Source organism: Mytilus galloprovincialis, chromosome 6, assembly GCF_965363235.1.
Source record: "Mytilus galloprovincialis chromosome 6, xbMytGall1.hap1.1, whole genome shotgun sequence".
Classification (NCBI taxonomy): Eukaryota; Metazoa; Mollusca; class Bivalvia; order Mytilida; family Mytilidae; genus Mytilus; species Mytilus galloprovincialis.
In genome coordinates, this window is record NC_134843.1 from 84,781,192 (window position 1) to 84,809,049 (window position 27,858).

Below are 27,858 nucleotides of genomic sequence, written 5' to 3' on the forward strand. Positions count from 1 at the left end.
TGTATAAATTGTCTCCAATGATTAAATAAATGAAATTCCCTCACGGAATCATTATAAACTAACAGTTACATTGATCAACTTGTTTCAACAGAACAATTAAAGATAATCAAAAAGTGAGCATGCTGTGATACAATAGACAAATTTCTTAAAGTGTCGTATAATCAAGATACACTAAACATATACATTTGAAATATAATTTACACTAAGTGTGTATTAAAACACGCTTAAATAAAAACGTTTGTTTTGCTCATTCAGTTTTTTAAAACAATCATTTAGCTAATTAATAAACTGTTCGATTTAAACAGTTCAAAATGTTTTTTCATGTTTTAGTTTGCTCATCATCACAAACTCTGAAACCTAAATATTTGATATAAATTGGTGTTCAAATACATGTAAATACGTTAGAAACTATAATCAGGTATATCACCAGATTAAATAGTAGATACAAAAAAAAGGAATTTACAAAAACACTGAACTCCGAGGGAAATTCAAAACGGATAGTTCCTAATCAAATGACAATATCAAAAGCTCAAATACACCAAACGAATGGGTAACAACTGTCATATTGCCGACTTGGTACATGCACTTTTTTATGTAGAAAATAGTAGATAAAACCTGGTTTAACAGCTAGCTAAACATCTCACAGGCATGACAATCGCATACAATTCCTTTTTTTGACAACGAAACAAACAAACATAAAAAAATGTAAAATATTTGGGTACAGCTGTCAGTATTGTGTTATAATCTTAACAACTTTAAAAACTAACAAATATGTTACAATGAAAAACAAAACTACTTAATGACAAAACACATTAGCAGAAATGAAAGACAAGAATACAAAAACTTACCATAGCACAATATCACAATGATATGATGTTTTTACATGCTTTATGATGATCTTTGATACAAAGTAGTGTAAAATCGTTAGAAATCATATCAGATATATCACCAAATTAAACAATATATGCATAAAAAATAAGTAAAATCAAAAAAATACTGAACTCTGAGTTTAAATCAAAACGGAAAGTCCCTAATCAAAATTGAAAAAGGCATTGTCTGTGGTTATTAAAATAAAGACTATGAGACTAGAAACATCGAAATATAAATCAAGACTAAATAGTGACAAATACTGGCCAGAATCTATACTATGTTTTCACCATTTCGTAAGGTATATCGGAGAAGAAAAATTACACTCGTTAACCATTTAGCAACTTATTTTATACGTAAGAAGTGAATTAGAGAAGGAAAGTTGTCTCTCTTTCTACAGAAGTGTAATATAAATGTCGCGAATTTGTAAACATAACGAATATACCTGTGCCACGTCAGATATAAATAACTATCTTTTATGTTCCACATACCTTGAGTGCTAGTACTTTTTTTCATTTTCTGTTGGGTTAAATGTAGACTCATTTGTTGTTCCAAATATAAAATTATTTATCCACTTTATTATGAATTAAAATTTACAAATATTGATTAAATTACGGTATATCAACAGGCGAAAACAAGAGAGGAATAACATAACTAGGAACTCGGTATAAATATGCCAATAATGCTGCAATAGTTACTCCATCATTCTTTGATGTAACAAAATACGATTTAGACATGTAAGAGATCTGTAATAATTGCAAATGAGACAAATGTTCAACAGAATCAGTTGAAGGTCACCGTTTAATCTTCAACGTTCTACAATAAAGGTTATTAAAGGCTCCGATATACAAGAAAAGGGCAAATGAAAAAAAAGAAATGGTCATGACAAAGCAATAAATAGAACACAAATATAACAAATAACATTAAGACTAAAGAAAATAATTTTTATATTCAAAAACACAGAGCTTAGCTAAGAGCAGGAAGATTAATTACAAACGGAAATGAACTTGCAAATATCAGAGTGTCGGGAACATGTAGGCCCTCAAAGATTGTCAAAGTCATTCGAAGCCTGTGGAAAAAAGGGCGACCAAGTAAAAGTCGATCAGACTGTTTTTCTATGAGTGACAAATTGAACTTTTCCCAAAACTGTAATTAAAAATTTCAAACTGTCTTACTTTGGGAATTTGATCAATTTTGAAGTGAATAGTTGTATTATAAATCCCTCAATCAATCCCCAACCTAACACACACAAACATACACAATTTCCCGTCATTCTTTCACGATCAATGTTATCATAAAAGAATGAATATGTTCGGTGTTAAACAAGATATTTTTAATTAATATAAGTAAGGTGTAGAATAGCTGTCAAAAACACGCAAATGATTTACATTTTGCCGGTTTAGATCGATAATAAAAGTTTTGCCACAGTATCCACATTTTATTTGTCAACCTTAGCATCGAGTATATACGTTACACGTCTAATAAATCCGAACTTCAAAAGTTATGTGTTTAATTGTCCTTTAAGTAAAATGAAATCTAAGAAAAAAAAGACAAATTTATTTTAATCTTTTTTTTAGGAATAAAAAAAAGTACCAAACCACAAGGAAATAACAGTATGTGATCAGAATTCTTCCTTTATACGAACATTGAAAAATTTTGAAAGTGTAAACCACCATCAATTTATAAAGCAGATAATTTTTCAATATATAATTTTGCATCGAAAAGATGGAACATGTTTCATTTAGATAGTGCTTTTGTTATAACAATAACTTTATGTTAGGTAATAATTCTGAATAAGCACCAATTTACGATACTGCTACAACTAGTTAGCACTTTGTGTACGCTGACATGAATTATCATTGATAGGGTTATATTTATAAATTAACTGTTTACAAAATTTTGATTTTTTGAAATACTAAGGCTTTACTACCTCTGGCATGGATTACCTTAGCTAGATTTGGCAAAACTTTTAGGAATTTTGGTCCTCAATGCTCTTCAACTTCGTATTTTATTTGGCCTTTTTTACTTTTTTAGATTCGAGCGTCACTGATGAGTCTTTCGTAGACGTCTGGCGTATATACAAAATTTAGTCCTGGTATCTATTATGAGTTTGTTTACTATACAAGAAGTATATTATTGAACAATTTCGACATTGGTAGAGCATCATCCGGTGCTGTTGAATTACAATAGAACGTTATACAAACCAGTCTATCATGAGCAACATACCTTGACTTAATGTAAAATAGCAAGTCTGTTTTCCATTCTTTTGATTTGTTTGAAGTATTGAGTTTGCAATTTGATAAGGGACTTTCAAATGTGAATTTTCCATGGAGTTAAGTATTTTTGTTATTTTACTTTTCACAAATATTCATTGTATATTTAAAAGAAGCGATGTATATTTTGAACAACTTTACAAAAAAATCTAATATATAGTTTTGATCTATGATTTATTATTTGTACTACATGTATATTTTAACCACAACACATTTACGAATCATGTCACACCTTGTTTTACTTTTATCATGTTAAATTTTATGAACGTTATAAACACAGCACACAATTCAGTTTTTTTTTCTATTAGATAATTATCACTTTTCTGTCGTTATGCAATCACCTGTCCTTCAGTTGTTTATGCTTGTCTAATGATATATGGGTTTTCATTACGATAATATGGAAATATGTCACATCAAACTATATTTGCATAACTGTCGTAATAGTTATACACATAGTGATATCGTCAAGAAAAATGTATTAAATCGTACTTACACTCCAGCACGAACATATTCTATAGTAAGAGTTACTTACGTGAATATCAATACTTAAAAGTCGACAATACAGGTAACGTAAGAGGAAGTTTATATTTGTTTTGAAATAGATTTTTTCAAAATTGAATAAAATGTATACTAAAACTAGTGTGGGTAAAACCAGTCAATTCATTGAAAATTCATATATCAATACCCGAATAATTATTCATTGGAAACAGTATCAACAAAACGCACTACTGTAATGTCCATACACGCCATTATGATTGTGTACACGATATTGAATTGAAAAAGTAAGTTATTTATTATCATCACTAACTTATGTTTTAATTAGTTGACTGGTTCAGGAACCTACATATTGTATTATGTCAAAATATGACAATATTCGTCAAAATCATAAGACTAGTTAATGCTGAATTAACGACTTTCTAGTCTTGTCAAGTTATGTTCTCATATCGATCACTAATTTTGTCAGGTACATGTACATTATATTTGTATATGTTGTTGGCAAGTTATCATTTTGTGCAAATTATAATACGTTCCTAACAATTGTGGACATTATAATTTGTATTTTGACTTTGTACAAAGTAATTTGTCCAAACTTTTATTTAAGATAACTTTGAAAATAATTTATGATATGCACTTGGTTTAAAAAGCTTTAAAAACATTTTATTATAGTTACTAAATACGACACCTTATTTAAAAAAATCAAATCCAGTATCGTTTGTTTGAGCAGGTGAACATCTTTTTATATTTATATTTACATTTTATAAGTGGTGCACACCCTTTGCATGAACATGGAAGGACCTCCTGATCAACAGTTTCTGATAGTGCCCTAACTGCTTCTTCAAAAATGCTCTACACTTGCCTATAAGCCAGGTAAGCTTTCTTAGGTGCACATATAATTATAGGTTGATGTACTATCCTTAGCTTGCATATGAACTTCTTAGACTTGAACTCGCGTATGAAAAATGCTTGTCAGTATCTGTAAACATTCTCAGTTCTGAACCTTGTGTCTTTATGTTGTTAGGATGTACAATTACTTGGCCCCGTCTACTATGTGTGTTTATTTTAGATGTATCTCTATTTGTATTTAACTGACGAGCTTAGTATTTTTCTCACTGTCGTATTGACAGTCATATCACATTTTCTTTTTTTCAATATTTACACTATTACATTTTATTTTTGTACATCAACTGAGTAAATGACAAAAAGTGTGTTCACAAAATTGTTGGATATATATCTTTATTAATTTATCAAAACAATTGACTCAAAAAACAAATAACAGTTGAAATGAGTTCAAAACGAGTTAATTACTAAATGTGTCATTAATGCATTTTTTTTTTACATAAATATTAAAATATAAAATATAAAATACCATCATTTCTAGCTAAATATTCACATATTCTTTGGACTAAATATCAGTGAAAGTACGTCAGGCAAAGGTTGGGGCATTACATGTATACATGAATAATTTATCTGAAGAAATACGTGTTACCGTATCTCCCTCGGTTTTAATTTGTAGCTTGGATTCATTTTCTCTCAATCGATTTATTACTTTCGAACAACAGATTTCTACTGTTGCCTTTATTAACCATTATATGTCCTTTTATTATCTCACTGTTAGGTTGCTGTCGCCATTAACTCATACACGTTTAAAAATAAAGATATAAATTATGATTATTAAGATTTTTCGGTCATGACAATTATGATACTCGAACTTCCTCTGGCTGATTGCTTAAGTTCAGAAATCCAGCTATCTAATGATTAAATTGTGAAAAATATTGCAGTTTACTGAAAGTTGGAACAAGCACAATCAAAACAGAAACTACAGAAATTCAAATAAACATGGTTTAGGACCTTTTTTATATAAATTGAAACTTTTAGAATTTACTTCAAATCGATATTAGCAACACAACAACATAGCATATAACTAACTTGTATTAAGCTGATAAACAGCATTAAAAAAAGACAAATGTTTCATGAATACAACACATTTTGCAATTCAAACTTACCCTTTGTTTATCGTAAATTATTCTAAATTTGGTATTTTAGGTTTATGCGTTTGAGTATTTTGATATTTTTCATGTGAAGCCTTTTATTGTTGACTTAACAGTATTACGTATTTTCATTTTGTTAAAGGTGACATACATTGCAATGATCTTCAACTTCGTGCTTTATTTGGCCTTTTTAATTTTTTGGGATTCGAGCGTCACTCGTGAGTCTTTTGTAGACGAAACGCGCGTCTGGCGTATATATTAAAAGTTGTCCTGGTATCTATAATGAGTTTATTGTCAAAACTAATTAATTTTAATTATGGTGGATACTTTCTTATTTTGGAATCATACGGCATCTCTCGTTAATTATAATCATGCTTGTAGATTGGAAGGGAATGGCATTTAACCTTTTATTTTGTTAAATCATTTTTTTTTTTTTTACTTGAGATATTTTTGTGCATTCCGATGTTCGTCCAAATTAAAATAGAGAAACATTTATCCCTGTTAAGAACATTGACCGAATTTGACGTTATACACTGGTTACATTGTATATTTCAATCGATCTTTTAGAGCTATAGGCGTGATTGACTACAAACATTTGTGTGAGATACTTATAATCATGCTTGTAGATTGGAAGGGAATGGCATTTAACCTTTTATTTTGTTAAATCATTTTTTTTTTAACTTGAGATATTTTTGTGCATTCCGAATGTTCGTCCAAATTAAAGTAGAGAAACATTTATCCCTGTTAAGAACTTTGACCGAATTTGACGTTATACACTGGTTACATTGTATATTTCAATCGATCTTTTAGAGCTATCAGCGTGATTGACTACAAACATTTGTGTGAGATACAGCCAGTGATATTATAAAGCATTTAACCCTGGGTTTCGCTGAGACAAGCTACTCATGTTTTAGTCAAATGAAATGTAACAATTTCTGCGAGGCGGAAAACAGCTGAGATTATAATAGCTAAAACAAAACAAAAATTGATAATTTAAAAAAAATGCTACTTTTATTGGTTTTAGTTGACATTTTAGTTCGTAATCAGCTGTATTAATTCATGATAGGACAGATTTCAACAGGTCATATTTTGAAACATTATTGTTCCCTAGAAGTATAGCTTAAATAAGAAATAAACCTGCAAACATAGTTTAAAACAGATTTTGAAAAACAAAACAATAACAATAAAATCCCATAGATTGTATTATTAGGACAATAGGAGTGCATTGACTTGGCATAATAACAACGTAAAAATTTGGCACGAAACAGGGGGAAGCTTGAAAGAACCTCAAATTTGCCAATTTAAGCCATGTACTTAAACCGTTGTTTGCGTAACCCCAAAATAAGTAATAATTCAAAAATAGTTTTTCATTTAAGTGCCATTTGGTCTCTTGTTGAGAGTTGGGTCGATGGCATTAAAACCACAAAAGTCCCATTTTTTTAGTAAGTCTTGTCATGATAATTAATATTAATATTACTGATACTGATTATAATTATAATAATAATACCAATAATGATGATATATATATATATAACTCGTCTAAACATCAACCCAACAATGTTAGATCTGTAAATTTGCTTTCGCAAATTTTTGGTTCTTCCCTCGCCGGGATTCGAACCCATGCTACTGTGATATCGTGACACCAAATCGCCTGCACTGCAGCCGTCCCGCTAGACCACACGACCACCTAGGCTCTTATAAATAGAGCTTTTACTGGCCGTGTGTTACCTTTCCACGTCAGTTTTAATCTAGCGGCGTACTGCAGTACATGATATATAAGGCATGAAGATGTTATTGTTACAGATCAGCTGTTAAAACTTGTGACACTTGAAGAAGGCCATTAATTGAGCCGAAATATTTGTCAACACGATTTAATAACAACATTTTCGTATTATAACATCTTATATCAGTACCGTTGTGCAAATCATTAGACTGATATAATTTTTTCCTTATCTGCATAGTATCGCCTATTCTAAACGATCCGGTACATAGTAAAGGAATAGGTCCAGTAAGACCCCTTTTTGGCCCCAAAATATAGCAGTTTTACAAAATTGTTAACATGTGAAGTTTTAGTTATTTATTGGACAGTAGAATGCTTCTGCTACATAAATATGGGCTGTTTTTTGACAATACAATGCAAATATATCGGTTACCAGCACCATTAAGTCATGCTAAATTGCTGAAATCTTCACAATTCTAGCATTTTAGTTAAATTTTAGACGGTTTTCGTGTGAAACGAAAGTGGCCGCATTCGTGTTCATCCTTGAAATTGAAATGTAAGTTGTATTTTATGATAATACATAACATATATAAAGGTTGAGGATGAACACGGATGCGGCCACTTTCATTTTTGACAAAAACCATCTGAAAAGTGACATTTTTCGGCATATTTAGTAGATTTTTCATATTTGAGCTTGAATCGGATCGTTTTTAATGACTAAATCAGTTAACATCTTTCACGTAAACTAATTGATTCAAATGAAATAGACACTTAAGTGTTTAAAAAGTGGTCAAAATCTTTCGTAAGATGAACCTGAAATTTACTGGACCTACTCCTTTGCTGGTTGGTCGTTTTTAATATATATAATGATACTACCAATAATAATAATAATAATAATAATAATAATAATAATAATAATAATAATTAAAAACCAATTGTTCAGAGAACAATTGAAAGTCTTTCCACATCAAAGAAATAGAAAGATAGTTTTTTCATACTGATGCGATAAACAATGGTTTAATTATTTTTTTGAGTGATATAAGGGAGATAATATGCTACTTCCGGTTAAATGAATGTCACTTCCGGTCTCATATGATAGCTTCTTTCACACTGATTCCAAAAATATATAGTTTCTATCTACTTTTGTGTGTAGAATGGGAGATAATTGGCCACTTCCGGTTTGTTGGAAGTCATTTATAGTCTTCAGTAATCAATTTATGTATCTATATGACAAAATATATGGATTCTGAGTACTTTTATATGAAAAAATTGCAAAAAAGGCTACTTCCGGTTTTCTCAAGGTCATTTCCGGTTATCATTTTTCAAGGTCATTTGTCACGTAACCTTTTGTACAAGGTCAAATGCCTTTATAATGAACTTAGTTAAAGTTATAATCAAATAACCTCATATCAAGACATTACAGGGGCACCAACTCCTATAAGATGCCATTTAATTGAATAAGACTAAATGTAGGATATCTTCATTACAATAAAGCAAACATCTTGCACTTGTTCTTTTATACGTATCTTTCAAAGTGTCGGAGAAAAGGCAAAAACAAGCAAAAGTCACAATTGAGAACTTGACCTTGACCTTTGACCTTGACCTCATTTTCTAAGTTAGGACCCATGGGACTCAAATAAAAACAATCCAGGGTTATATGATTAACGGTTTATGAGTTAAAAAAACATTCCGACAAATTTATTCTGTAAAGGTAGATAACTCCTATAAAATTTCATCGAATCGCTTCGATCCAAATTAACCAAAAATTCCTGAGGATGTAACGAACAATTTGTTACAAGAATTTTGTCGATATCTTTTTTTGTTACGAAGGAGATGCACTCTGATGATAAACCGTGAATTGGGAGATAACTCTTACAAAGAAAATGGTTTGCCTTAGCAGGGTGAAATTTGAAAGCGCATAAACTATACGATACCATATGAGAAATATCTAAGCGACATATTGCGAAACAAACATTTATCGCAAGAACAAAATTTGGCGGAAAAAAAAAATAATAATTTAAAACCAATTGTTCAGAGAACAATTGAAGGTCTTTCCATCAAAACAATGTATTTTGATATGAAAAGTTGTGAAACTAATTTTAAAATGTCATTTCAATCGTCAAATGATAGCTCCTAGTAAGCTGATTCCAAAAATATATTGTTTCCATACATTTTTTTTAAATAAGGGAGATAATTTGTTACTTCCGGTTTGAAAAATGTTACTTCCGATTATATTTGAATATTTACTTGACACTAATTCCAAAAATATCTGGTTCTATATACTTTTATATTAATAAAGTACAAAAAAATAGCTACTTCCGGTTTACAAAAGGTCACTTCCGGTTGTTTTTTTCAAGGTTAAATGGTTTGATACCTTTTTCTAAAAGTTGTATATCTTTATCATGTATACATATAGAATAAAAGCAAAGGTCAAAATCTAGAACGCCAAATTAAGCTATGACCTTGAGATCAATTTCAAGGTCATAAACCAAGGACCTCAAATCAAAAGACCATAGGTCTTAATTATATTTAGTTAATGAGTTATATCACCAAACGCGTATTTTTAAATACAAGAGGGGAGAAAACTCCCTTTTACATTCAACGTACGCTTGCAATCAAAATTTACATCTTACGACATGTCGCAACTAACAATTTAGTAAAAATAATTTGTTGATATCTTATACAGTCTTTGGATATAAGTGAAAATGAGCCAAATTCAAATATTAGAATATGACCTTGACCTTTCACCTTGACCTAATTTTTATTTTTTGGGACCAAGGACCTCAAATCAAAAGATCCTAGGTCTCTATCACTTATGATTTATAAGATAGAAATTCATATCACTTATATCAAATGCATAAGGGGAAATAACTCTCATATGGAGCGGTCATATCGCTTCGGTCAAAACAGGACAAATCATGCCAAGGATATAACGAGCAATTTTGTAAAATAAATTTGTCATAATCTTTAACGGTTGCGAAGGAGATGCGCTAACAAGGAAAACAGTGTTTGGGGAGATAACTCCTACAAAGAAAAGTATTCGTTTAAGCAGGGTAAATTTCAAAAGCGCATAAACTGTTCGATATCATATACAAAATATCTAAGCGACATATTGCGAAACAAATGTTTATCGCAAGAACAAAATTAGGCGGAAGAAAAAAAAAATAATCAGAAGAAAAACAATAGGTCTTTCCACAGAAAAGTGGAAAGACCTAATAATAATAATAATCAGAAGAAGAAATACAATAAGTCTTTTCACAAAAAAGTGAAAAGACTTAATAATAATTAGGGGACGAAGTCTATTATTGACTGTCCCTTTGGTATCTTTCGTCCCTCTTTTACGGTAGAAAAAATTAAAATTTCTTGCAAAAAAATCATTCTACTAATGAACTTAAAATAGTTAACCTTTTTCAGAATTTTTTAATTTCCCTCTTTTGTGAGAAATATACTTCTTTCCTTCGGTCTCGTTTGTCATTAGACTATGAGTAAAGTATATATTTATCAGTCTAGTAAAATATAGGAAGGAACACAATACGAATTTCATTTTTAAAAAGTCTTTGATGAAAAAAAACGTTACCTGAACATAGCATTTCTTTTTTGACATTGCATATGACGTCATAACTTAAATAACGTCACAACTTAAATCCCTAACAACAGAACCAAATTTTGAAACGTTACGGTATTTCCGGTTTTTTTAACAGATTTTATAGTTAAAATATGTTTGAATTCAAAATGGTTTTTTAACATACTTCGTCCCCTTCCAAAAGTAATGCCTGCCTCATATTAATAATAATAATGCTATTTATAATGATTATGAGAACAATATTAATAATAGTTATAATAATAATAATGATTAACGGATCAAGACGAAAATGAATCGTCATCTACATGTAATCACAAATAATAATAATACCATATCAGCTGAGTTCATCCTTTACATTTACATAAATATACATTTACATCTGATATGTTGTTTTTGTAGAAATGTTACATGAGCCCTTAATGCTTGCATGTAAATACTGAATATGGATCATAAGATACTGTTTTCCCTGATATTTATGATAGAGTCGTCATTTCAGGTAAGTATTCCAGATCCGGATGTCTTTTTGAAATACAACTACCTTGCTTCATGTACAACAAGTTCTTATTTGACATATTGGTGAGGGGAGGGGAACGGTGCCATTAAACAAAATAAATTTGCAAAAGAACTGACAAGACATGGCAAAAAACTATAAATGACAAATGACAAATAGCATTATATAAAACACAACATAACAAATGGTGACGAAAGAGAGCAAAGAGATATGCAAACTCATAAGTCAAACATAAATAGAATACAAAATATTGTACAATTAAAACTATCGACTGAGCATCACAAACCCCATCAAATATCAAGTCTGTTATCAGGTGCTCCAAGAGGGTACGCAGATCCTGTTTCACACCCGTGAGCTATCCAATTTTTTTATTAAACAGGAGGATCAATTTTTCAAATATTGAACAGTTAAATGTAACGGAATGGTTTCTTACAAATATATATAAGTGATAGTCTAATCGGTGGAACAAAGATATGTTACAACAATAGAATGACGTCCGAACAATGTGTTAAAATACTATTGGTGAATCTTCACATTATTTTTTATCAAATCTTATTAGATTATACTATTCTATCGGGTGTCAAAAAAATTGTTGTTCACCATATAATAATCATTATTGTAGGACAAAGTTTGGAACCCATATTGTAATTACAAAAGCGGACTTGAAACTATTGAGGAATTTTGCTGTCCAAGATGCAAACAAGACAACAACAAGGAGAAATGTCATTATGAATGTCCTATTGATTATTTTCGGTTTGGGAAACGATGCTATGGAATACCTCAAAACAATATAGAACACTCAATGCCTTTTTCACCATTTGTGTGCAATCGAAAGTGTCCAAAATCGCATTATGGAATAGCTCTAAATGAAACTAAAATATGCGTATCCTGCTCAATTTTATGTCTCGACACTTCTATTGAAACAGCTTGCTCTTGTGCAGTTTCTGAAAAGGAAACCGATATAAAAACTGTGCTGATAATAACTAATATCATAACAGCTTTACTTTTTATAGCAGCTACATGCATTTCGATTTCATGTTATTATCAAAAACGGAAAATGGACAAAAGAAGTGAAAGAGATAACATTGGGAATTGTAATGAGGTTAGTATAATGGGCAAATAAATAAAACATAGGGAAAATCTCTTTAATTCAGAAACATTTATTATTCAAGTTTGATTGGGATGACATGTTTAGTTAATACAAAAAAGATAATATTTAATTCAAATGTCATCGTGCGTTCAACTTATTGTGTCAATGTTCGAGAATAAATCTCTGCTACCATTACATGTATAAGAAGACGTCGATCCTAAATGCAATCATGTTTAAATTGAAACGTATGCTATATTAAATATCCCAAACGATCAGAATCCCGTGTTATTTGAAAATTCAAATTAAGCACTTCGTCATGTTTCATTTTTTTTACTGAATTATGTTTGAAAATAAATTGTTCATAATGCTATCAGGTAAGTTTAAAATTGAAACTCACAGTGTTCAACCAAAATCACACTATTGATTCGTTTTTTCGAATGAGAGCATTTAGTTTGGTCAAATTTGATCCATCTGCTTTTGTAATTTTTTTTTAGTTTAAGTGTTACACATATATCTGGTACTAACATCATTAAGTCATGCTAAATTACTGAAATCTTCACAATTTAAGCATTTTCGTTAAATTTTAGACGGTTTCCGTCTTAAATGAAAGTGGCCGCATTCGTGTTCATTTATAATATTGAAATGTAAGTTCATATTTAAGCTTGATGACTTAATCAGTTAAAATCTTTCACATAAACTAATTGAATCAATTGAAATAAAACACTTAAGTGTTTGGAAAGTGTCCAAAATATTTAGTTAGACTAACCTGAAATTTGAGGCCAAAATCGGCCCTTACTGGACCTACTCCTTTGATCCAAGTAGACTGAGAAGAGGCAGAACTATTGACTGGTTAATTGATTGTATAGTTTTTTGTTATAATATTAAACATTCGGCTGTCGTTTTAGGTCAAGCTACAGTAAATATCCTTGTTTGAACAATAAAATATGTTTGAGCTACAGAAAATGTGCGATCTAACATATTTTAGTTAAAATTTGCATGTAACTTTGGCTTGTTAAACTATAACTGAAAACCGAAAAACTTTTGCATCTATCTTTTTTTATTCTCTGAAAATTGACCATAAATTATGATATTTGTATTATTTAAACTAAAGTTCATGTACCAAAAACAACATGTTTTAAAAGAAAAATCTATGTATTTGCAATAAGAAATTTGCTGATTTTAGGACAATTGTTTTATTCCGATTCTATTTATTGTCTATACAAATGTCTTATTATTCCTAAAGTTCAGTCATACTTGATAAATTCGTAGTTCAACTAGCCAAATTTGAATACAAAATTTTACTAAAATCTGTGACGTAATCCATTTATGATTCTTGACCTCAAACTCGCTTTTTAGAAACAGTGTATGTAATTTGTTTGCTGGCTTTGTGACAATAGTGTCGGCGGAATGAAATAAGGCAGAACATTATAAAAAGAGAATACAAATATATGATTTAAGAATAATAAAATAAAAACAACAGACAGTAGAAGAATGCAGGTCAGATAAAGAAAAAGTTGTTAAAAAAATTATAATACATTAATTTTGTACTTGTATTTTTTTTTTCAGAACTACAACATTGAGGCAAAAGTAGAACAATTGAACGAAATAAACGACAACAATTCAATGAATACAGGACATACAGCTGAAGAAATAAACGAAAACAAAACGATGGATACAGATCATAAGGCTGAAAATGATATTGCAGTGGCTGCACAGAGACAACATGAGAAAATCACCAGATATACACGGGATCCGACTATTTTACCAAAGGTAACTATTTGTCATACAATCCAGACAAGTATGTTCTTGCGTAAACGAAAGAATTCAACACGATATAGATTTTATAGTACTGGGTTGTACCGCTGCTGGAAGGTTATCAGTCCATGGGAGTATTATTAGCTCAGTAGTCTTTACTTCGGTACTGACATTATTTAAAACAAACCTTTCTAAGTTTACCGTTTATGTATTTAGAAAATATACAAAAACGCCTACTAAATGATCACGAATGAATCAAAGGCTTTAACTCCCTCAAACCACTCTGACACTGTATAGATTTGCATATTAATTGATGCCCTTTTTTTCTCCTCATAAAACTGTTTCAGTTCTTAAAACATCCTTGAATTTCTAATATTCGGTTTTGGGCATTTATGGTTATGGTGTCGTTCACAGCAAGCTTAAATCAGATAATTTAAGATATCTATTTGCTTCATGTAGCATTTGGCATTAAGGAAATAGGACACAGATAGGTTGGCTCAAAGACCGATTGTTTTCCTGTATAGACAATTATAAATACACAAGCACGTTTAAAACTCCGCTTAGTATACCGGTCTATTTAAAAATGGTTTATGTAGAGGTTAATTTCACATATGACAATTCTTGTCCATTCGTTTTTGATGTGTTTTGTCATTTGAATTTGCCATGTGATTAGGGACTTTCAGATTTGATTTTCCTCTGTGTTCAGTATTTTTGTGATTTTACTTTTTCTAGTTTATAAATTTAGCATTGAATCTTGAAAAAAAATATATGATTTTGCCTTTACCAAGTCAGGAATATGCGATCGTTATCTATTCGTTTGGTGTGTTTGAACTTTTTATTTTACCTTTTGATAAGGAACTTTCCTTTTGAATTTTCCTCGGAGTTCAGATTTTTGGGATTTTCTATTTGAGCTCCCAATCGTTCCCAACAACTATATAATTGAGGACTAACCATGACATAGATTACACACCTGCTCAATTGAAATATAAAAGTAAAAAGCACATGAGATAATTATCAGTATTGTTCGATCAAAAGTTGACTCTTTTTCAATATAAGTGTTCTTTGATTTGTTAATCTACTTATTACATTGGCAAAAGGATTTTTTAATGAAACTAATGTAGAAAATGTTTGCAACCATATTAGTCCGGCGGCTACAAGCATATTTCAGACGAATTGTGCACATCCTGCTACAATCATGAAATTTGGCATAGACCTTCCTCAACTATTACTCTTTTATTTCAGATAGGGAGGCATTTGAAAAAATGTCTCACTTCCGGTAAAATCCAAAATGGCGGACTTCATACTTAAATCAGCCCAATATCAAAGGCTAGTATTTGAAAAGGTGTTATTATCATGCTACAACCATAATATTTGGTACAAATCTTTGTTTTGTACTACTTTTGGATATATTATATTGTTTAGATGTCTGCAAAAATCCTACTTCCGGTAAATTCCAACATGGCGGACATTGTACTAAAATAAGCTCATTTTTAAGGAGGGTAATTGAAATGTGTTTAAACGTATTGCTACTATCATTACATTGTGCAGGAACCTTTCTTTGGTGCTTATTATTGATACAATGTATAAAAAATCTGTCTTTAAAATCCCTTCTGCTGGTAATATTCAAAATGGCGGACATAGAAATATCAATTCATTATTTAAATATTCAACTTTTTTTCAAAATGTAAAGAAAATGTTGTTTTTTGTGCTGGTCATTAATATTTTGGCTTTAAGTTATGCTCAAAGCCCCGTATTCTATTCTGTTGTAAATGTTTTAATACGAAGTTGACACTTCCGGTAAAAAATATGGCGTAAATTTCAAAGACGAGTACTCAATCCATTTCTTCGATGTAGAGTTTTGGATAGATTGATTAAAAAAAAAATCAGTATAATACTAAAACGTTTTTAAAATTACTACTATTTGGCCAAAAATACATGTTTACTCACAGTCCCTACCACATGCATATGCATACAAAGCAGTGCACTGGAGACCCTATTTTCCACATTAACAACGACCGAGACATCCTTTCTTACATCCACAATGTACAAGCTTTTGACAAATGATGAGGCACCAGAAAGAGTTTTTTAAAAGGGATCCTCTGTGTCCCTTCGCCATCCATTAGCACCTGGACTGGGTAGCATACTAGCCAATCCAATGCTCGTCCCCCTAAACACCTTCTCTAGTATTTTGCACATTATACATGCTGGAAAAGAGAAAACCAAGCTGAGGAAATAGCCTCAATTAGCCTTCCCTATTGAGCAAATAGATATTTTCTTGCTTCGTTAACCATGTTAGCCCCATCTGATAAGTTTGTGCGATCTTACAGTTAAACCCCGGTAATTTTGGTTGATCAATCATCATTCTTTATGTTGAAGTCACATCTTCAAATGCAATCATCGACTCCCATTCGGTTTTTTTTCTTTCCAAGCAAAGAGAGAACCGTATCATAACCGGTAAAGGATGAGTGTTTGTGATCACTTATTGCCTAGTACATTTGAAAGACCATTGATAGATAGTAATCCAAAGTGTTTTGGAAATGGGAAAACTGTAGATATATATCTATACATGACCTTTTAAACGGACTAGGCATTGAGAGATAACACGTTTGCTGGAAAAGGAACTGACATGGATGGCGTTTGAAGATGTGACTTAAGCGTTTAGAATGAGTACAAAGCAAGAAAACATGCGTTTTTGGGAGAGGAAAGACTTATTGAGGCTATTCCCACGACTCTGTCTAGTCTTTTTCAGCATGTAAAGCGTGCAATATACCATGGCGGCTATGAATGAGTAACAAGCTTGGAAGTGGTTCCTATGTTATAAACTAGTCCAGACTTATGAATGGCGAAGGAACAAATATGATCCATGGGAACCCTTTTGAACTCTTAGTGAGGCCTCTTCATCTTATCAGGAGCTTGTACATTATGGATGTAAGAAACAATACCAGTCCTTGAAAATGTGGAAAATCAGCTCTCCGATTGTGAATAAACATGTATTTGCGGACTAACGAGTATGCTGATTGGGTATTATGTCCTTACCTCAATAAAATACCTTAAAACTGTAACACGAGTGGATGAATTCTCGGATGCGTATGGTAGTTGTAGCAACAAATGTCAGGATATTCTATCTTATCCACCACGTTATGTATTTCAAGTTTAGCACTATGTTCACATTAAAAGGCAGACACTAGAATCATGGTGCATGTATCTGATGCAGTGAAACACGAACTTAAACGAGTCATGATTCGAACAGTCGTAACTGATGATGCTGCCATTACTGTGTCGCTATTCCGTGACATAGGGGTAGACGAAGTTATGGATTGTGTTTGGGAGGGCAAAAAACTTTGGATTAATATCTATCAATGACCTTTCAAATGCACTAGGCAATGAGTGATCACACACACTTATTGTTATCGATGCCTTTTCCAGTTGTGATACAGTTCTATCTTTGCTTGAAAAGAAAAAAGACTGCGTGTGAGACATTGATGGCACTTGCAAATGTGACTTTAACATAAAGAATGATGATTGATCAACCTAAATCACCGGGGTTTTACTATAAGATCGCACCACAAATTTAACAGATTGGGTTAACATGGTTAACGAAGCAAAAAAAATAACTATTTGCGCAAAAGGGAAGGCTAATTGAGGCTATTCCCTCAACTTGATCTAGTCTTTTCCAGCATGTAAAACGTGCAATATACTAAGGCAGGTATTTAGGGGACGAGCTTGGAATTGGCTCTTATGCTACCCAGTCCAGGCGCTAATGGATGGTGAAGGGACAAAGAGAATCTCTTTAAAAAAACTCTTTCTGAGGCCTCATCATTTTGTCAGAAGCTTGTACATGTGGATGTAAGAAAGGATGATGTGAAAAATCGTGTCTCCCGTAGACTGCCTTGTATGCATGAAGTAGTGATCGTGAATGAACATGTCTTTTTGGTCGAATTGTAGTAGCAGTTTTAAAAATGTTTTAGTACTTAAGTAATTTTATTTTGTTTTAATCAATCTACACCGAAGACTCATCTTTGAAATTAACGCCAGATTGGGGTTTTTTTACCGGAAGTGATTACTTTGTATTTAAACATTTACAGCAGAATAGAATAAGTGATTTTGAGGATAACTGAAAGCCAGCACAATAAAAAACATTTTCTTTACATTTTGAAAAAAGTTAAATACATAAAAAAAGAAATTGATATTTCTATGTCCGCTATTTTTGATATTACCGGAAGTAAGGGTTTTAAAGAAATATGTCTTATATATTGTATCCATGAGAAGCACCAAAGAAATAGTTCCTGCACAATGTAATACTAGTAGCAATATGTTTAAACATATTTCAATTACCCTCCTTAAAAAATAAGCTTATTTTAGTACAGTGTCCGCCATATTAGATTTTACCGGAATTAGGGTTTTTGAAGACATCTAATCTATATAATATATCCAAAAGTAGTAAAAAACAAAGGTTTGTTCCAAATATTATGATAGTAGCATGATTATAACACCTTTCCACATACTAGCCTTCGATATTGGGCTGATTTAAGTATGAAGTCCGCCATTTTGGATTTTACCAGAAGTGAGACATTTTTTTCAAATGCCTCCCTATCTGAAATAAAAGAGTAATAGATGAGGAAGGTCTATGCCAAATTTCATGCTTGTAGCAGGATGTGCACACTTTTTTTACAAAGCCGCCGTACTATATCTTTTCTTACTTATTCACAATTGTTTTAATCCGATGTCATTGACAACGTCTGGCAACGGTTTTGTTGTAAGGCGTCAGAGGAGTGAAATTACCAAGTTTATTTCACATGTGAAATTATCATTTTTTATATAACTGGGAAATTGATGGAAATCAAATCAAAACAAATGTAATGATTACTTATAACTTGAACTCACAAGCACCCAACATTGATTTTGACAAATGAATTCATTACACTTGTCAGTTTCTCCATTGACATATTTGAGCCTGTTGTACAAAAAGGTTTGTAGATTGACCAACGTCCGATTAATCAACTTGTACGAAAGTGTTCCAATCATAGGTGTAGAAAAGCAGTACAATAGCGGTTGTTACGCAGACATCTATTGTGAAGATACACGGACAATTATTGTGAAGATACACGGACAATTATTGTGAAGATACACAAACTATTTGTATAAATAGAGTAACTCGTGCATTCATTGAGTTAATAGGCACTTTATCGTACACTTTGTGACATAATAATTTATCAATATTATTTATAAAAAAATGTGAAACAAGTATTTCTATAAAAAAAAAAGGCTTACTATCTCCCAAAGTACTGCAATAACATAAAGCGTCCATGAAGTTACGGACTGCTAAATAAAAGCAACCATAACATATTTCTATGAAAAACCGTTCGTGGGTTTGCTTACCAGTTAATATGAAATCTTTTAAATCGTCTAAATCATACTGTACCGAAAAATCCCCTTTAACATTTTATATTCAAAGAATTGGTCTAAACTGAATACATCGACAAATACGAACAAAAGTAATAAAATAAAGTGGCGTGTAACAACAAGCCGTATTGTATTTTGAACTTATAATCAGTCCTCAAAGTCCTCGGCTATGACCCCTGACTAGACCTGACTACTAGTGCAGAAAAACTATACAATAACGGTTGTTACTGGTTAGTTTTGTGATAACCTCTATGTATCTATTACACATTGCTTTTTGTGAAAACTTCCTCTTCGAATAAGAGCTTTTTATCTGTAATCAATGTTTTGTATTTTTTGTAAACAAATTGTTTATGCTTTTTTTTTTTAAATAGACACAAAAATGTTAAAATATTTATTAAGATACATTGCAAATGAACATGAGACACTTGAACTGTTTTACCAAGAGTGTTTTTGAAACGTTTTGTTTGAAAACGTTTTTTTTTTAATTTATCAAGAGGATAACAAAATTAAGGAACTTTTGAAATGTAAGAAACGCTTATCCTTTATACGTCTAGTAAACTAAGCATTGTAATTAAGCAAGTCGTTTAAATTTGGTGATGCGAAAATATCCTAATCTGAAATTATTATTAAATTATTATTTCTATTAACAGAAAAAGACAAAAGAAAAAGAACGAGTTAAAAGTAGTGACTACGCAAACGTAAGTGCGATCAGAATTAACAAACTTTTGAACCGTAAAACAATTTCACGTGCAGTTAGTCAGTTCTTTGGACGCAAACAGGAAACAAACAATTCTAAATTCATAGAAGATGTAGTTATTGAACAAAATACAACCCCAACTCAAGACATGCATGGTGATGATGCAAATTGTCCATCAAACATACAGTTTGCTGAAGAAAATGGAGAAAATATTAGCATTGTTTCAAGTGAACAAAACGAAGTACAGGAAATTAAACAACATATACCATGCAATAAACATAAAGTTCATACCGTAATAAAAACAACACAATTGAGCAAAAGTAACGTCCTGAAAAACGAAACCATAGATAAAACGGAAGACAATAGAGATACAACAAACATTCAATCAAATACAGGAAACAGTACCCCAAATGCAATTGGCCCTGTAGGAAAGAAGAATATTACGAAAAAACTCGAAGGAGCAAATGAATTGTTACATGACACAAATGGAAATGGAGAAAATATACCAGTGTCGACAAATAAAGCAAACAGAGAAATTGGTCAAAAAGATGAAACTCTCGATTCCATCAAACAGGTGACATTTGCTGCTGGCACCAATACAAAAACAAAATTTGACGCATGTACTGACAAAAATGATTTGTCTATTTGTGATCAAACTTCAAATAAGCTGTATGAAAATTATAAAACAGAGATGAATAACTTTACTGATAATAAACTAGAAGAACAAACTGACCACAACCATTTTGTTAGAAGAAACAAAAGTTTACTTCGTATGGCTGATAGAGGCAGTAAAGCATCGACAAACTCTAATAAAAGCACTATCAGCAGCAACAGCAAAAGTGCGGAAAGTGATGTATCAAGCGTGTCTTTCAAAACAGCGCCATCTGAAAGCCCACGACTTAGCGAGGTGGACGATAATCAGCAATATGTTCAAAACGAGGGCACTGTTAAAGACAGATCGAGCTCCAGTGACACTGAAGGGCAAACAGTTTACGAAAATATTCCTTATCTTAGTGGAATGGAGACTACTTTAAGAACAGACTCTGAGAGTCATACTACTGAAATAAATGATTTAGATAAAGGAGCTACTACTGATATCAACAATCATCCCGTTGAAGTGTTAACTCCTATATCAGAAAAAATAGAAGACAGTCAACTTGTAACAACGCGCGACAACCGGGTTAGTTCTGGAAGCGATGAGTCCTTCCATTCTGTTCAAAACCAATGCCTTGATCTGGACTCGCAAGACGAAATGGGCAAAAGCAACGTGCGATATAATGCGATTAATTCCACAAAATCTTTTGATATGAGAAAGATCAAAAGCCAGACCAATATGAGTTTTAACAATTCATCTGTAACATTAGTAATAAACCAGAGTAATTAAGGTAACTGGTACGAAAGTGAATGATCTCTCTGAATGTCATAACGTTTTATATTAAGCAAGAGCATGAATAATTGCACATGCCTATTGATAAAATCAAATGATAAATAAGGCAAATTCAAAATAACGTGCAAAAGAAGCATGATTTTTTTAGTCCAGTTTTACGTGCAACCTTAACATGTGTAATTATTTCTATAGATACTTCAATTTTCTGTCATATCTACTGGAATATAAACAGATGTTCATAAGCAGTTTCACATGCTTCTGTAGTTGCAAAACTTCATAAAAATCCATTGCATGTATATAGTCTATTTATGTAGATATTACACAAGTTCAGTTAACAATCATATATACAAAAAAATCTCTTATGTTATCTTTCTTTGGCGTATTCCTTTTTTGATAATATGACATATTGTCCTTAGAATAATAGGATCTAAAAACAAAATTTTCATTTCATCATAAGAATCTTAAGATCGTCATTATAGCTACCGTTGATAAATTAATAAGCGTTTGCGAAAAATTAGCGTTGATATGTTGATTTAGGTATATACCTTGATGCAAAACAATTAAGAACTACAAATGACAAATGTTCTATTTATGCCTTTCGTTATATCCCAATTTAATACTGAGATTAATTATTGCGAAAACTTACAATTGGTCAATATGTCATTCAAATTCAAACGTGTTTTTTTACAATATCTACACCTTTTGTTTAGTTGGATAAGTTTACACATATAATTTCTAAGATGTATGCTTTTTGTGCGTTTTTTTTTTAAATCTATCAAATGCTTTGGTAGAAAACAAAAAAAGAGATTTTAACAACTTAGACAATATATAAATAACCAAAATATAAATAAAATGATTAGTCAAAGATGGACCAACCAAAAACACTTTTCTTAATTGTTTCATCGTTCTTTGCAATAGTTAATGGCCCACAGTTGAATGGAGCTCCTCAGTTGGAGTTGACATAAGATGGCGGTTTTCTTTTTCAGTAAAAAATCAAATATTTGTATTATACATTAAAAACAAAAGAGAACTGTGTACACACTATGCATTCCAGCAATTATAAGACATATTTGATTTAACTAATATTATAATTGATGGAATGCATAGTGTGTGCACAGTTCTCTTATAGTAAAACGTTTGCAAGGGTTCATGTTCGTTGTCTTAATGTCTGTGATACTTTATTTTATATTTGAATGTAAATAGGTTCATGTTAGCCAAATTTCAGCTGTGATATTTCATTTATTTAAGTTTTCCGTTTATAAGCAATTAAATCAATTGCAAAGTTCCACTAAAACAAACATTCCTGAATTATGCTTTGTTATTGTGTATGTATATGCCATCTGTATAATACCACGTATTTGTATCATCATGTTAGTCGATGTTTGCTATACTGAATCGTAGTTAAACTCTTTGAAAAAAATATACTATTATCACATGAAAGCATTGACTTTTTACTGTCTGCTGTTTAATGGAATGGCAATGATGAAAATTTCCATGTAGGCTATTTATTACCTGATTAAATCAAATATGTAATAAAAAATATACCTTCATGTGCTACTTTTTGAGTAAATTGAGGTTTAAATTTCAGATCTTTCCTCAAAATACGGATTTGTGAACGTATTTTTCCTTTCGATTGAATACATAACTTTTTGGTTTTAAAAGATAAACACTATCTGTTTGTTGTTAATTTATTGGTAATTTGTGTGTTATATAAATATTGCATAAATTTGTACATTTTATTTTTACAAATAACTCAAATTTATCAAATGATCATGAATGTAGAAAAAAAACGTAATTTTTGGCTGTATATTAATCAAATTAAAAAAAAAGGCACTATTTACGTTGTCATGAAAATTGGTACACATAATCCTCTTACGTAATCAAATCAAATGTCATTTTAAAAAAGAGGGGTCCATGAACTCGTTTTCAAGTTAAATCAGTTTGAATGCTAATAATCACCTGAAAACTGCATCGTTTCCCAATAAGGACATACGATACAGTTACAGGGGAGATAATGACGTTGCTAACGTCAAATAATATTTTCGCAACATCATACTGTGGCACATCGGGAAAAGATTCATTTATCGACTAATTTTTATCATTTAAACGTATTTAACTTTAAACGAGTTCATGAACCCCTCTTTTTTTAAATGACATTTGGGTTGACATATTTTCTTGCTAGTCATTAATATCATAGCAGTTCTATTGGATTTAAAGAATGTAAACATTATTATCCGTAGGAGAAAAGTGATTGTGACTTCAATTTAAAATATTTAAAACCAAGAAGAGACATATAATTAGAATTATGATTTATCTATGGCATGACATTCTCCGATTTTACAAAGTCATAAATTTTCAGTAAATCGACGAAAATTCGACCTACCCTGTGTTTATTTTCAATATTTTGAACCAGAAAAGCTCAACAGGAAGTGCCAGAATACTTTTTTCCGTCTCAACCATTTGGTTGAGATTAGATGGTTTACCAGGCGTGACTCTTGTATGGGAAAATTAAACAAATCAAATGAATATGGGACCATGGGAATGGCGAATTATGGGAACAGTTATGTTTGGGAGACTTCGTAACAGCATCCTGTTACAATTACTTCTTGTTGTATAAGGTTCGAGTTTTACTTGCGGACGGTATTTTCTATTTTCTCTTATAATTTACCGAGATCTATATGTAGGTTCAAGAACATATCGTAAGTTAAATGGTGTGTTACTGACCTAATACGATATTTATGGAATTTACTGATCCCATATATATCGTATTAGATCACTAGCACACCGTGTAACGAATTTATCTAACCGATTATCTTCACATGTAGTATTTTGACTAGTGGCCTATCGAAGTGATCAATTCCTTAATACATAGTATTAATATCCTACTTTCATTGTCTATCCAGAAAACATATACATGGACCAACAATAGCAACTTTTTAGCTCTAAAACATCGTACAATTGATTTCGGACGTTAATCGTTCTGTTCAGTTAAGTACTCAATGTTTTTTGACAACAAAGTATACTGCTTCTGACAGCATTGTATATCATTAATATTACCTGAACCCCGTGTGACTATTTTAAGTATACAGGTCTATGAATTACTTGTAAACATCGCGAAAAAAACACTTTGTGTAACTCAAACTTGATTAAACTACAAATAAAGCACAGTTGGTTGCATCTTACAATAAATGCAACGTGTATTTTGTGATGTATTGCTGTTCAAAATATATAATGCGAATGAGAAATCCGTTGTTCCATTTTATCTGCAGACATTTACTTGAGAAACTTCGGCACTGTAATATTAGTTTTCTTAGTAGATTTTTTGCTTTTTTTAGTACCGTTCATTGTAAAACAAAAATGGCAGGTGTTTCTAATGTTCTCGATGTTTAACCAACGTTCGGTACAGAACAATTACCAAAGCACGCAACGAAAGTACAGAAAAATTCGACGAACGGAATCAACCATACGTTGATTATATCCGTGTATATTCAAGTAAGCATCTACAACTAGCTTGCATTTCAAATTGTAAACATCGTCAATAGTATAGTAATTAAAAGACAGTCTTTATCTTTATGCATGTCGAATTATCATATGAAACAACAATGAAAATTCATCGCACCTCAAAATATTCAACATCAGAAATGATCACATCTTCAGTGATAATACATCACATTTATAGTTAATAATGAATCTCATTCAGTAATCAATATGATAGATACAGCTGTAAATTTACACTTTTTTTTTACTTTAGCCCTATTACATTACATTAAAAAAATTATCTTCTAGTTATGGTGGATACAACTGTAAATTTAAATTTTTTTTCCCTAATCCTTTACAATACATTAAAAAAATATCTTCTAGTTATGATGGATACAGCTGTAAAGTTACACTTTTTTTTTACTTTAGCCCTATTACAATACATTAAAAAAATATCTTCTAGTGCAATTGTGTTAAATCAAACTTTTAAATCAATTATTTTGTATTTTCAAAAAGTAAACAACGCAGTTATTCCTATCATCTTTTATTTTACAATAGTAATACTCGCGAACGACAATGAAATGAATTAACAGGATTCTCACTTTATATACACTGATTATGGCTTTTACTTCGTTGAAAAAAGAACATACCAAGAGGATAAAATGATAATACGAAAAGCGAAAATTCCACCATTACCAAAGCATAAAACAAAAACAAACAGAACAAAAACAGAGAAAAACAATTAGCATCCAAACAGCAGTTGACAAAACACTAAAATATTAATACTAAGACTACATAAGACTAAAGTAAATCACAGGTGCTCAGGAAGGGTATATATTCAATCCTTCACATTATCAAGATTCAGAATATATATACAAAATATAATAAAATATCTCATATCAATGTTCTAAGATATGAGATAACACGATTTTAAGATCTAAACGCACATGCTGCAAACAGTATTTATTCGGAAATGGATCGAGATTAAATTTTTTTAACATATTTAAAGATTTTAAACAAACATAAATCAATATATATATTGGATAAACATTATTTTTCACCACTCACTCGTTTCATATGACTTTAACTAATACTGGACTTTCTTGCGGAAATGATTACTTCGTGTTTGTTCACGAAGACAATGTGAATGATTAGCTTTACCTTTGTGCAAATGTAGTAAATACGTCAAACCACATCTTCTATAGCATTTCAAGGCAAATTCATTGCCAGGTTAATTTGGTTTCAAAATAGTTCACCTACATGATATACATTTCAACAAAAGTGCTATATGTGCATATGATTTTGGTATCTTTAGTTTCATCAAAAAGCAATATCAAACATTCTTGATTACCTTTTTTTTTTTTAATTTTTACCTATTATGGATTAGGCTATTACTTTACGGTCCCTTTAGATTGAAGCATTCAATTATTAATACATGATGCACCGGTGTATTTTTTTAATTTTTTTTTTAACTTTCCTTATGAAGGTAAACCATTATTTCGCCTTGTATGTACCAAATTTATAAAGAATTATTTCCATCTAAAATATTCACACAAGTCTAAAGGAACATTTAGAATTGAAATCATACGAATCGAGTGACTGGTGAAAAACAATAATAATCCAATTATGAACCAATGTATGCATATAATTATCATAAAGTTGGGTCTTCCATGGACGATTTTTCACATCCATTTCGTGTAATCGTCAAAACATATTTCACTCGGTCAGTTTTTGTTGTGAAAATATGACAGCTAATTAATGGTCGTATTTTGAAGCAGAAGTTTACCGATTGTCACATTTGTAAACATCACTGTATTTTTAACCAGAAAAGTCACGCTGCGGTAATAGAATATGGAAAACATGTCTTTGGTTTATTGTATTTAAGCCAACAATTAAAAATAAATATTGCACAAATTCAAGAATTTGCTTCATAAAAAAGTATGTGTACATAAGTTTTATGATAAATACTACCCAATTAGTTATAAAAAACCATTGTCCACAAGGGACCAAAATGGCACAGACATTAACAACTATAGGTAACCATACGGCCTTCAACAATGAGCAAAACCCATACCGCATAGTCACCTATAAAAGGCCCCGATATAACAAGGTAAATCAATTTAAACGAAAAAACTAAAAAGCTTTTTGTGAAGTACAGCAATCGATACAATTGAAGGTGTACACCATGATTTTTTATCAGCAGCTTATATTTCTTTAGCTTGGTTTGCTTTAATTCTATCAGTATTTGATAAGATATTATGTGTTACATGCATGCATTTTGTGATTTAGTTTTTATTATACTGTTATTTGAAATTAAGTTCCCTTTTCTGTACTGTTTTGTAAAGTAAGTTCTATAATATACGTGTTGTTACTCTACAGGTGAAGATTACTATGATGTTAATTTTTCACCCAAATGAAATGTATGTGTTTGCCTGATTATGACGTACTTTTCATCCTTGCTTGTAGTTCGTGGATGTGATATTTCTTAATTTGTTTTGCTCATGTGGAAAACGGAGTGAAGATTTTAAACTGTTTTTGCTAACTTTGTCTGACCTTTTATCAACTTGGAACAATTCAGATCTTAACATATTGTTTTATTTTAATTT

At 31.1% G+C, this 27,858-nt stretch overlaps 1 protein-coding gene across 1 annotated transcript; it reads left to right on the plus strand.

The window, feature by feature from the left end:
* The first annotated feature begins 3,791 nt into the window (after positions 1 to 3,791).
* LOC143080548 (uncharacterized) lies at positions 3,792 to 23,181 on the plus strand. The gene is made up of 6 exons (XM_076256436.1): positions 3,792 to 3,922; positions 4,404 to 4,508; positions 11,332 to 11,428; positions 12,066 to 12,545; positions 14,100 to 14,303; positions 20,342 to 23,181. The coding sequence occupies exons 3-6, from the start codon at positions 11,375 to 11,377 to the stop codon at positions 21,770 to 21,772; spliced, it is 2,169 nt and encodes a 722-aa protein (XP_076112551.1). The 5' UTR covers positions 3,792 to 3,922; positions 4,404 to 4,508; positions 11,332 to 11,374; the 3' UTR covers positions 21,773 to 23,181.
* The last annotated feature ends 4,677 nt before the right edge of the window (positions 23,182 to 27,858 follow it).